This window comes from Ahaetulla prasina, chromosome 5 (genome assembly GCF_028640845.1).
Source record: "Ahaetulla prasina isolate Xishuangbanna chromosome 5, ASM2864084v1, whole genome shotgun sequence".
NCBI lineage: Eukaryota > Metazoa > Chordata > Lepidosauria > Squamata > Colubridae > Ahaetulla > Ahaetulla prasina.
Window position 1 is genome coordinate 56951441 of NC_080543.1, and position 13577 is coordinate 56965017.

The 13577-nt window shown below is 40.0% G+C and overlaps 2 protein-coding genes across 5 annotated transcripts in view; one reads left to right on the plus strand and one right to left on the minus strand.

Annotated features, from left to right (window-relative positions):
• RCAN1 (regulator of calcineurin 1) overlaps positions 1 to 2513 on the minus strand; it is a 28751-nt gene extending 26238 nt beyond the window's left edge. Inside the window, exon 1 of one of the 2 annotated variants that reach the window (XM_058185089.1) lies at positions 2140 to 2513. In XM_058185089.1, coding sequence (XP_058041072.1) covers positions 2140 to 2436 — 297 coding nt within the window. In that variant the 5' untranslated portion in view covers positions 2437 to 2513. The remainder of the gene's footprint in view (positions 1 to 2139) is intronic. The other variant, XM_058185091.1, reaches the window with a different exon arrangement.
• The window catches only part of CLIC6 (chloride intracellular channel 6), a 98312-nt gene that overhangs the window by 56314 nt on the left and 28421 nt on the right, over positions 1 to 13577 (plus strand). Inside the window, exon 1 of one of the 3 annotated variants that reach the window (XM_058185104.1) lies at positions 2378 to 2498. The exons of 1 other annotated variant lie outside the window; for it this stretch is intronic. The gene's annotated coding sequence lies outside the window, so the exon portion shown is untranslated. Of the gene's footprint in view, positions 1 to 2377; positions 2499 to 2534; positions 2672 to 13577 lie in introns of those variants that run through there. One more of the 3 variants, XM_058185101.1, reaches the window with a different exon arrangement.

Genomic DNA, 13577 nt, shown 5'->3' on the forward strand with positions numbered 1-13577 from the left:
AAAAATGTTTATTGGCTCAGAGTACATTTTAGGTTTCTTAGAACCTTAGTCTTCTAAGCAGTAGAGTGAGCTGTTTCAAAGTAATTATATGGAAACTAAAATATTTAGAAAAATTTCTTCAGAACAACCTCACTGGTAAGAAGCATGTAGTGGTATGCTAGAAGCCAGGAATTTGCATGAAATTGATGCCCCCCCTCTGCTTTTTTCTCCCTACTGATCTTTGCAATCTAAGTGTATGGTCACAAGGTTTTTAAGATGAACAAAAGGTCTTTGATTCATATGGATTCAAGGCCACCTCTAATTTGCTGCCTAGGTGCTATTTTTAGGGTTCTGCAACCACCAAAATATTGATAGCAATGGGGCTTCTTTTAATTCTGATGGGAGGAGAGATGATGACTGTCCCATTCTAATTTTCTTAAGTAATGTCTCTGAAGGCTAAAGCCGTTCTGTTCAGCTAAGCTCTTGAGCATATTTTTTGGGGGAGAATAGGTAGTGTGTCTTATTTTCTATTCTACCAAAAGGATACAGGCATGAAAGGTAATTTCTTAAAATATTCATGAGCCACTGTACAATAAAAGTGGCTTGCAAAATTAGGTGGAAAATTTCTCAGATATTAATCTGGGAGCAGGACAGACAGCAGTGCTACAGGGCAAAAAAAAGTTTATAGAAGCTAGTGTGTGCTTCTTCAGCAAAAGCCAGAGAACATGAATTGACAAATAAAAGCTGATTAAATGGTAAAGCAACGGTAAAGTAGCCCTCTTTTTTTTTTTACACATTGTAATGGCATATCATGAGGGCATATGATCATGAATAGTTTTGGATTGATAATTAATGACTTAGCAAGTGGAAGGGTCATATCATTTACAATGGTAACAGTATCCAAAAAGTTAATTGAAGATCTTTTTTTTACACTGAATAACATAAACATATTTGGCAAATAACTGCTCTACTGTATTCTCCCTCCACTGAAGCACTATCTGTAAAGTAGCAATGTAGGATATCCAGAAGTAGTCAGCACATTAATTTCCAATTGTTAATGAGATGGGAACCAATCTATATCTTTCCAGTGCAACGTAACAAATGATTGATGTACCTATTATGGGACGCAGTGGCTCAGTGGCTAAGCACGTCGATCAGAAAGGTCAGCAGTTCAGCGGTTCGAATCCCTAGCGCCGTGTAACGGAGTAAGCTCCTGTTACTTGCCCCAGCTTCTGCCAACCTAGCAGTTCGAAAGCACGTTAAAAAGATGCAAGTAGAAAAATAGGGACCACCTTTGGTGGGAAGGTAACAGCGTTCCGTGCGCCTTTGGCGTTTAGTCATGCTAGCCACATGACCACAGAATCGTCATCAGACAGCGCTGGCTCTTCAGCTTAGAAACTGAGATGAGCACCACCCCCTAGAGTTGGGAATGACTAGCATGTATGTGCGAGGGGAACCTTTACCTTTTTACCAGATGTAAAAATTAAATCTAGTTGTAAAAATAAAAAATAAGCATAGAAGAGATGATATTACATTCATTTCATCCAAGAAGGAATGCCAAGATTAGAAAGCTCAAAGATTTCTTTGTGATGCAGCCATAGCATTCTGGGCATCCCAGCTGTTTTTCCCTTCCTAACTATGTGAGGAGTCAATAGATTCTTATCCAACTCAAATCCTTAAGATGTTCCTGGGTGAACACCATCCAGGCAGAATGAGCAGCTGACATCTAAACCAACCAAACTGTTGCCTTAAGAATGTTCAAGCGAGGATTTCTGGCCTCCTTGGCACACTTCTTTTCCCGAAGGGCACGGAGGTTCCCGCAGAGAATATTCACAACCACGGAAAAGACCCTTTCGGCCGCTAACCCCTTATTTCACAAGTGCTGCGTTCCTGGTCCACGGCAGCAGCTCTACCGCCTTCCAGATGTTCACCTCCTGTGGGGCCATCGTCTACCACCGCGGCTGGCTTTCCTGGACGGCGGTCAGGCCCGCCTTTCGGCCGCTCTCTCGAGGCCACGATCTGTCAGTTCTCTCGCGGGCGGACAACCTAAGCACGCGCGCACACACACGGCCACCCGCCCAGCGCCGCCCTCGGAAAGCGAGGCAGCTCCTTCCACCCGTCCTTTCCCCACCCGCTCGCCTTTCCCGTCGGTTCACCCACCCTGCAGGGGCCATCGGCGAAGAAGACGGCCAGCGGCAGGTTACAGGCGATCAGCGCATGGGGCAGATCGTGCAGCGAGACCGTCTCCATGTCGATGAAGATCCAGTCCGAATCAAGCTTCACCGCCGCTTTCACCTCCAGCTCCGCCGCCTTTTCGTTGCTTTCTGGCTGCGTTTCGCCAACGGCAGCCGCTGCCTTTGCGTCTTCTGCGGTTGCCGCAGCCGTCTCCTCGCCTCGGTCGCCTTCTTCCCCGTACGGCTTCTGCTGCTCTTCCCAACCGCCCCCCCGATCCTCCATGCCGAGGGGAGGGGAGGAGCCAGTGGGTGGCAACACACTCGCTCGGGTTGGGCCCAGCTGAGGTAGGAAGAAACACGGATTAGCGTCGTCGCCGCCCTCCCAAAATTAACCCCCTCGGCCCCTGAGTTCGAGTGGGCGTCACGTCAAGGCCTGTCCCGAGCCAATCAAACTCCTGGACTCCACTTCAACAGGTTACCTAGCGTGAAGCGTCTCGGCTCCGCAACAACCATTTTAGGTGAGGGCGCTGCCCACTTTGCTTCTCCGCCCCTTTCTCGGTTCCCTGCTTTGCGAAAAGCGTAGCGTTGGTCTCTTGCGCCCCGCACCGAGAATCTCCTTCACTTTCGTTGCATAGACGCAGTAATTAAGAGTCCCGAAGGCTTGTTTTTAGGTGAATGGGAAAGGCGTTTTGTAGCCTCTGTAGGCCATATTATTGAGGCTTAAAGCTGCATTTAAGTTATTTATCTAGTTCTTAACCTAACGTGATCGAGACAGCCATTCAAACATTTTCCTTATACAGTAAAGCTGTTTTCAAACGTTGGTCATTGCCTGAAAATACACTTACAAAGATAAACGTCCTTCTTGGGGTGCTGTATATTAAGTTTACTAGAACAGCTTTTTGTAAAGATGCTCGGTTACAATGATTAGATTGCATTCCTTATCCTCAGTCATTTGGGAGCAACTGCATAGCACAGTGGTTCTCAACCTTTTCTTCAACAACGACCTCCTTTAAATACCTTTTGTGGCCACAAACCATGCCCAGGGACTCCCAAGACTTAACTCAAGATTTAAATCATAACATTTCTTCAAGTCTTTGCAGACCCCCTGTGAGGACATTTTGGACACCCAGGGGTCCGCGGACCATAGGTTGAAAATCACTGGTTTAGCACAGAGAGAATAGTAGTAGCGTTTCCTCCAAATTGTGGCTGACATTTTTGTATCTTACCTTATTTTGCGTCCCCTTTTCTTATTCCCACAACAATAACTATGTGAGGTAGGTTAGAGCTAAGAGCCAAATCACTTGGCCAGTGAGTTTCCTTGGCAGAGAGTTGATCTGAACCTGGGTGTCCCTGGTCATAATCCATAAAGACTGCATCATAGTCCCTGTATCTATGGAGATTCTCAATTATCTAGGTCATGGTTGTCCCAAAGGTGCTTTTCCAGAAGGCAACTGGGCTTTCTTGTTTTTTCCCCTTGAAAATGTTTCGGTTCTCATCCAAGAAGCTTCCTCAGTTCATCAGCTCAGGTCGTAAAGGCCAAGAAAGGCCAGTTGCCTTTTGGAAAAGCACTTTTGGGACATAGTTTATATGGCTATCAAAAGGGTAGGGAGAAGGGAATAATGACAATCAGTTTGAATAGTTTTAAGACATATGTGTTTTTTTTAATTAGATGGAATAAAAATAAGGTACGTGTAGTTAAATCCATGGCCACAAATCATGAAATCTAGGTATCTGAGGCAGTAAGCCTCCTTAGCAGTTGCTAGGGAACAAGCGTGGAGCTCTGATGAGAGCCTGACTACTCTGGAAACCAAATGCCCATCAGTTTTTATGTACATATAATGAAAGAAGGCATCTGTGAATTATATTGAGGTCTATTGGATGACATAAATGGGTCCCAACTCAAGATTCCACATTCAGGCATTTATTGCATAAAAAGCTAACAGAGGCAGGAAATGTGTTTTATCAAAGTCTGCCTCTGTTAAATAGGGATACTTTTTTGTTTGTTTGTTTAAGGTAGGGATATGAAGCCTACAAATAGAAGCAACAAAGTTTGTTTATTTACTGAGATTTCTATCTACTTTTTCTTAAAAGAGCTCCCTTCCCTTTAACCCTACAACAGCAGAGTGAACTGGATTGGGATAAGAAAGAATGATTAGCCTCCAGTCATCAATTATACATGATACACTTATAGATTTTTTAAAAAAGAAATCAAGGAAATGCAACATTCAAGATAAGCATGCTTAGATGATACAGAATGAAAACTGAAGAATGAAGCAATAACAGAAACTCAATATTTGGTTCTTTTCTAGACATCAAACATCACTTATTTCCATCTGATACCTCATTCTGAATATTTTCTTCCGATAAATCATTGCATTACTATTTCTTAATATTTAAGTAAGCATTCTGGGCAAAAGTACTTCAAAGATATCTGTGGAAGGTCTGATCACCAAATCTGATGTTATCTGAGGAAAATATTGAGACTTTTCTTAATTCAGAATTATATGTACTACATTATTAGATACTAATGCCAAAGGAATATTGATCCTTCTGGAATGCTGTAAATACATATAATTATCTTAAAAATGATTAATAAACCTGTAATGAACCTTAAACATGAACCTTAATATGTTTATTTTGAAGCAAGTCAGGCAGATTTCAGTGCATAGAGAGAACAAATTGGAGTGAGAGCATCTTAAATTGGATAAACATTCAGACTATCAGAATATCATGGATGATCAAATACTACCATCTAGTGGTAGTTGGTGAAGTATACAGACAAATGAAATTTTGTTTATGCCAGAGGGCATAAGTATAGAATGGAATGGAATGGAATGGAATGGAAGAACAGAATGGAATAGAATATTATTGATTGGCCAAGTGTGATTGGACATACGGGGAATTTATCTCTGGTGCATAAACGCTCAGTATATACAAATGCAAACAAGAAAGTGACAAATCATAAATCATAAGATACAATCATAAATCAAGCTATTTTTCAAGGCACCTGAAGGCCAGACAAGGAATAATGGATGGAAACTGATCAAGGAGAGATTCAATCTAGAAATAAGAATAAATTTTCTGACAGCAAAAACAATCAACCAATGGAAGAGCTTGCCTTCAGAAATTGTGGGAGCTTCATCACTGGAGGCTTTCAAGAAGAGATTGGACTGCCATTTGTCAGAAATGGTGTAGGCTCTCCTGCTTGGATGGGGGGTTGGACTAGATGACCTACAAAGTCCCTTCCAACTGTGTTAATCTGTAATCTAAAATCATAAGATACAACCAATGAAGTGATAGTTGTAACACATCAATAAGAGTAGGTAGTAGGAAGAATGAGGTGTTCCTTGGAACCCTGACAACTGTCCTGCTTCATGGTTATATGTCCTTAGGCATAGATAGTGCTGTGGGAATTATGTGTTTAGCAGAGTGATGGCATGGGGAAAAAACTCAGGGGTGGGATTCTACCAGTTCAGACTGGTTTGGGCGAACCGGTAGCTCCGATGATCAGCTGGGAGCGAACCGGTTCACTCCGATGATCAGCTGGGCCCACCCCCCTCCGCCCCTGTGCTTTATTTTCACAGCTGATTAGCGTGGCAGAGCATATTGCCATGCCTCAGCTGTTTTAATTCCCTAGCACTAACGTGGAAGGTGATTTTTCGTTGAACTGTGCATGCGTGTGCAGCACGCGTCTGGGTGTGCCTAGTGCACATACATAGCGCGCACATAGCACACAATCACCGAACCGGTTGTTAAACCGGAAGGATCCCACCACTGAAAAAACTGTGTTTGTGTCTAATTGTTTTGGCATGCAATGCCCTGTAGTAGTATCCTGAGAGGAGAAGTTGAAACAGTTTGTTTCCAGAATGTGCGTGGTCTATAGATATTTTCTCAGCTCTCTATCTTGTGCAATATACAGGTCCTCGAAGGAAGACTGGTTGCAGGTGTTTTTTCTGCAGTTCTAACTATCCCTTTAAGTCTGTGCCTGTCCCGTTTAGTTGCTATACGAAACCAGACAGCTATAGAAGTATAAAGGATAGAATCAATAATTCCTCTATAGAATGGTATCAGCAGCTGCTTGGGCAGTCTGTGCTTTCTGAGTTGACACAGGAAGAACATTATTTGTTGTGTCTTTTAATGATGGTTCTAAGGTTAGATGTCAATTTCAAGTCTTGGAAGATTATAAAACCCAGAAACCTGAAGGTCTTTTGCTGATACTGTGTTGCCCAATATTATAAGACATGTTAGAATAGGAGGGCTCAATGGTGGGCTGCTGCCGGTTGTAACAACCAGTTCTCCCAGCACTGAAAATGTGAAAGCGCGCATGCCTTCCGCACATGCATGCAGGTTCAAAAACACGGCGATATAGGACAGAATAGTGCCAGGGAGGGTCTCAACTGAACCTGTCCAAACCGGCAGCAGTCCACCTCTTGGAGGGCTCCTCCTAAAATCTACTGTCATCTCTACAGTTTTAGTGTGTTCAGTTCTAGATTGTACTGGCTGCACCACAGGGCCAGTTTTTCAACTTCCCATCCCGTGGTGGGTTTCTACCGGTTCACCTCGGTTTGAGGGAATTGGTAGTGGTGGTGGTGGGAGGCTCTGCCCACCCACCGAGACATCATCACGGATGCTCTGCGCATGCACAGAAGGTTCTGCACATGCACAGAACGTTCTGCACATGTGCAGAAGCACTACACGTGAGTGAAGCATGCGCACACACACACACGCTCACAGTTCTGAACCAGTAGCAAAGGTAAGTGGGAACCCACTACTGCTCCCATCTATATGCAGATTCATCACCATCTTGAATGAGACTAATGTTGTATCATCTGTAAACTTCAGTACTTTAATGTACTAATATGCAGTCATTGGTAGAGAGAGAGAGAAAAGTAATGGAGAGAGCACACAGGACACACCTGTGACGTACCTGTGCTAATTGAACAGGTATTTGATGTGATTTTACCTAGTTTTACCTGCTGTTTCCTATCTGTTAGAATTCTTATAATCCACCTACAAATATGACCAGGAACAGCTGGTCTACAAAATACATTTAAATTTACAAACTATAATAATGTACAGTATGATAAATATACTTTTGTTTAATCTTATCCACTTAATATCTGGTTATCCAAAATGCAGAGGAAATATAAAAAATATGGTATAATTGTTCAATATACTGTATATATGGATCTGAAGGAGAAAATCTGTTTAATTATCATATATAAACATATGTTAACAAACTAGCTTTTTCAATTTTCACCCAATTTGCCAATTCTTTTTCCTCTTACTTTTTCACTTCTTTTTTCCCCACTTGCTCTACTTTTACTGATGATAATCACACACAGTTATGAGCCTATGAAATGGTGATTAAAGACAGTGAAGTGAAGGTACTTCTATAACATCATTATACATGGCCATCAGCACTGGGTGTTGTTTTTTTTTTTTTGTAGTGTAGACAAATGGTTTGAACCAATGGTCAGACATTTGATAGATAAAGTTGCTCGTATTTGCTAAAAGCTGGAAAGTTGATGGTTAAAATCCAAGCAATTGACATGCTGTCAATTGTCCTGTAGTATTATCAGGAAGATACTGTATTTGAGCCTGTGGATCTTGAAAAAGTGGAAAAGGTCCTCTGTGATCCTGCCTCCTTTTGGAAAAGTCCTTGCTTTAGATCAGGGGTGTCAAACATCATGGCGACGTCATTTGATGTGTCGGGACTTTTTTCCCCGTTTGCTAAATTGGGCATGGGCATGGCCAGCAGGGGACGTATTATTTATTTATTTATTTATTTATTTATTTGATCATATTTATATACCGCCCTATCTCCCGAAGGACTCAGGGCGGTTTACAGGCACTTAAAAACACATAAATACAATATAAAAGCAATTAAAAAACTTATTCTAAAAGCCCAATAATTAAAAATATAGAAATAAAACCCAATTTAAAACCCATAAATTTAAAATCTAACTCAGTCCTGCGCAATTAAATAAGTATGTTTTAAGCCCGCGGCGGAAGGTCCGAAGGTCCGGAAGCTGACGAAGTCTGGGGGGTAGTTCGTTCCAGAGGGTGGGAGCCCCCACAGAGAAGGCCCTTCCCCTGGGCGTCGCCAGACGACATTGCCTCGCTGACGGCACCCTGAGGAGTCCCTCTCTATGAGAGCGCACGGGTCGGTGAGAGGTATTCGGTAGCAGTAGGCGGTCCCGTAAATAACCCGGCCCTATGCCATGGAGCGCTTTAAAGGTGGTCACCAAAACCTTGAAGCGTACCCGGAAGGCCACAGGTAGCCAGTGCAGTCTGCGCAGGATGGGTGTTATGCGGGAGCCACGAGGGGCTCCATCTATCACCCGCGCAGCCACATTCTGGACTAACTGTAGCCTCCGGATGCCCTTCAAGGGGAGCCCCATGTAGAGAGCATGTATCCGGCCCATGTATCCGGCCCATGGGCCGGGAATTTGACAGCCCTCCTCTATATTCAGTTATAGTAACCATCAGTGCACCATTGAAAGAGCTGAAGCATCAGGTTAGGGACAAATCACCATAGAGAAAATATTTTTGGTCACTAAGAGTCAAGAACAATTTTATGGCATGTAATCAATCAGTCAATCATCAAGACTTAAAATGGTGGAATTACTATATAACATTAAACTGTATATAAGATAAGCACTCTGATTATTTGCAACAGCTGTAGCTGGTCATTTTACATTCTTTATGCTGGTTTTGCCATACTGTTGTCTACATTAAGATTAAGAAGTCACATTAAAACTCCTCTGCCTTCAATTTTCCTAACAAATATACGCTCACTTGCAAATAAGATGGATGAAATACTCTTCTTAAACAAATACTATTCTGATTTTCGCAATTCAGCAGTCCTATGCTTCTCTGAAACCTGGTTAAATGAATCAATTGAAAATAGCAGCCTGAACATTCCAGGGTTTCAGATTGAACGATCAGACAGGATTCCAGAAACATCTGGTAAAAAGAAAGGAGGAGGCTTATGCCTATATATTAGCAGAAACTGGTGTCAAGATTTTAAAATAATTTACAAATTCTGTGACAACAATTTAGAGACTCTAATTATCAACTGCAAACCTTACTATTCGCCTCGTGAATTTTCCTCATTTCTTCTAATTGCTGTTTATGTCCCACCACAAGCCTGTGTAAACAAGGCATTACGAACTCTAGCTGACCAAATCATGGAGGCTGAAGCCAAACACCCTGATTCACTGGCCATTGTTTTGGGAGATCTAAACAAGGCAAACTTAAGGAAAGAGCTACCAAAATACTTTCAGCATGTCAATTGTCCCACCAGAGGCAAGAATACTCTAGACCATTGCTACACAACACTAAAAGATGCTTATCGGTCTTTACCACGTGCAGCTGTAGGACACTCTGATCACTGCATGATTCACCTTGTACCTGCTTACAGGCAAAGACTTAAAACCACAAAACCAATAATTAAATCAGTAAAGACCTGGACGGAGGAATCAAAATTAAAGCTACAGGCATGTTTTGACTGCACTGATTGGAATATTTTTAAAGATACCTCTGCAGACCTGGATGAACTCACAGATACTGTAACATCATATGTCAGCTTCTGTGAAGACCTATGTGTACCTACAAGGAACTTGCGAATATATAGTAACAACAAACCTTGGTTCACACCTAAACTTAAGCAGCTACGACATTCCAAAGAGGAAGCCTACAGAAAAGGTGATAAAATGCTGTACAATCAGGCCAGAAATGCACTAACAAGGGAGATCAGAGCAGCAAAAAGAAGCTACTCTGAAAAGCTAAAGAATCAGTTTTCAGCAAATGAACCAGCAAACATGTGGAAAACTCTTAAAAATATCACCGGCTATGGCAAACCTCCTTCCCAGGCTGAAGGTAATCAACAACTGGCAGATGACCTGAATGAGTTTTACTGCAGGTTTGAAAGGAAACTACAGCCACCTATCTCCACAACCCCCATCTCAGACACACCAACAACAGCCAAGCCTCCTACAACTGACCCCATTTCATTGGGTTCACAACCCCTAGTGATCACAGAAAAAGAAGTGCAGGACCTATTTCACAGACAAAAGCCAGGAAAAGCTCCAGGCCCAGACAAGATAACTCCTTCTTGCTTAAAAGTCTGTGCTGACCAATTGGCCCCCATCTTCACCCATACTTTCAATAAATCACTAGAGATGTGTTATGTTCCTTCTTGCTTCAAATGCTCTACCATCATCCCAATGCTGAAGAAGCCCACCATCAAGGAACTGAATGACTACAGACCAGTTGCTCTAACATCTGTAGTCATGAAAACCTTTGAAAGGCTAGTGCTTTCCTACTTGAAAACCATCACGGATCTGCTGTTAGACCCCTTGCAATTTGCATATCAAGCAAACAGATCAACAGATGATGCTGTTAATATGGCTCTGCACTACATCCTACAGCATCTTGAGTCTCCAAAGACCTATGCAAGGGTCCTTTTTGTAGACTTTATTTATTTATTTATTTATTTGTAAAAAGTTTTATTTTCATTTTCCAACAACCTATTCAATATACAGTCTCTTATTCAACATTAGTCATTAACTTTCATTTGTTACTTATTCGGACCTGCCCAGCTACCACTTCCTTCCTTAACAAACCTTTCCTCCTCCCTTCTCTACTTTCTTCTACTTTCTTCATCCTTCCTCTCCTTCGTTTTTCTACATCCTCTCCTCCTTCCCTACTCTTCTCTTCCACCCTTTCTAACCCTCTCTCTTTCCCCTTTCTTCTTCCTCTCCTTTCCCCCTTTTCTACCTCTCTCTTTCCTACCTACTTTCTTCCTTCACTCCTCCTCTCCTTTCCATTCCTTCTGAAATGGCAGCTGAGCAGCCCGCTTTCATTTCAAATTATTTCTATTTCTTAATTACATATCTTCAATCATTCCTTTACATTGATCCTTCATCTCCCCCCCTCTCCCCCACTTCCCCCCTCCCACCCCCCGAGACTTCCCAGAACAAAGTACAGGGTATAAAATTAACAATCATAAATTAAAATACAACATAATTCAAATCCATAGTCACTCCTCTCTCTAAGACCTTAACTTCCCTTCCAGAAACAAAGAAGTACATTCTTCTTCCAATCCATTATATATCAGTCCATTCCACTCCTAAAATCTTCAGAATCTTCCAATTAAATTAGTATTTCCAGTTCATCAATAAAATACATAGTTTTTAATATCCAATCTTCATCAATTAACACCAAATATACACCAAGTCTTCAGAATCTTATAGTTTTTAATATCCAATCTTCATCGATCAAGACTAAAATGATATTCCATCTTCCAGTATTCATCAGAAATTCTTCTATAATATACCTTTCTTCCTTAAACAGTGTCCCAAATATAATTCATATTTCCAGCTTAAATTCTTAAATTTTTATCCAATCTCCAAAAATAAACAATATTCTATCTTCTCATATCTTTAATATCACTTACATAAATCAAATAACATTACTAATATTAATATTTCTTCAATTTACCTTACATCTGTCAAATAACATTATTAAAATTATAACTTATATCCAAAATATATCAATTATAACAATTAAATTCTATTTAACCAAATACCAACATTACATCCATAAATTTTTCTATCTGTCCTCCAAAGGTTAAACAATATTCCATCTTCCCATTCCTTTATACCTCACATATATCAAATAGTAACACCTTATACCCAAAATAAGTCAGTTGTAAAAATTAAACCCTATATATATATATTAAAAAAAAATACCATCAAAATCACATCTTAAGCATTCTCCTTCCCCTTGTCTTCTATCTTACACATTTCCTTACACATTTTCAATCTCCAAAAATATCACTTACATAAATCAAATAACATTGCAAATATTAATATTTCTTCAATTTACCTTACATCTATCAAATAACATTATTAAAATTATAACTTATATCCAAAATATATCAATCATAACAATTAAATTCTATACCAACATTACATCCATAAATTTTTCTATCTGTCCTCCAAAAGTTAAACAATATTCCATCTTCCCATTCCTTTATACCTCACATATATCAAATAGTAACACCTTATACCCAAAATAAGTCAGTTGTAAAAATTAAACCCTATATATATATATATTAAAAAAAAGAAAATACCATCAAAATCACATCTTAAGCATTCTCCTTCCCCTTGTCTTCTATCTTACACATTTCCTTACACATTTTCAATCTCCAAAAATATCACTTACATAAATCAAATAACATTGCAAATATTAATATTTCTTCAATTTACCTTACATCTATCAAATAACATTATTAAAATTATAACTTATATCCAAAATATATCAATCATAACAATTAAATTCTATACCAACATTACATCCATAAATTTTTCTATCTGTCCTCCAAAAGTTAAACAATATTCCATCTTCCCATTCCTTTATACCTCACATATTTCAAATAGTAACACCTTATACCCAAAATAAGTCAGTTGTAAAAATTAAACCCTATATATATATATATTTAAAAAAAAGAAAATACCATCAAAATCACATCTTAAGCATTCTCCTTCCCCTTGTCTTCTATCTTACACATTTCCTTACACATTTCCTTACACATTTTCCACCATCTGCTCACCAATCAACTTAACATCTAACAATAAAGAATTTCCAATCTTTAATATATTGGTGTAAAAATCTCTTGTTTAAAAACTTATTAAGAAAAGATAAGCCTCCAAAAGTTCCTATTAAAAAAAATAAAAATAAAAAAAATTTCCATATTTGAAATGAAGTTTGCAAGATTTTAATAGTTAGTTCTGTTTGCTTAAGAGCCATTCATAAACTGTAAAATCTACCAAAAAGAGAAAAAAAAATTCAATAAACTTTTCTTCTTAAACATTGTGATAAAGAAAAAGGTAAAAAGAGAAAAAAATCATTAACAATTCTTGTTCATTCCATTTAAAAAAGTAGCTTGTTATGTTTTTCTTCCTTTGTCCTTTTATAGTTTCACTTTCCTTTGTATATTGCAAACGCCATTTTAAATCCACTCAAGTTGAAAGTTAGTTCAAAGGAAAGCTATTTAAGAGCTGACGTTAAGATTTATTACTTGCAAATTCTTGCTAGTCCTCCTACTTTGTTCTGTCTGTGTTGAGTTCTCTTTAGAAATAAATCTTGGCACAGAGATGGTCGCGGCTTCTCGTTCTGTATAAACAGAAGCACCCTGGGCACGGAGCTTCATCAGGCTAAAGGGGAGCTCTCACCCTTCGATCCCCTGGTTAAATTCCAGGGGCTCCCGGGGAGCTCTACCCAAAACCTGACCACTCTTCCCTCCCCCTTCACCCGGGGGAGAGAATTCCAAACCGTTTGACAGCCCATTTACGCTGTCAGGGACGGTTTGACGAAACCCAGGGCAGACGATCCCAAAGGAACGTCCACGAAGCC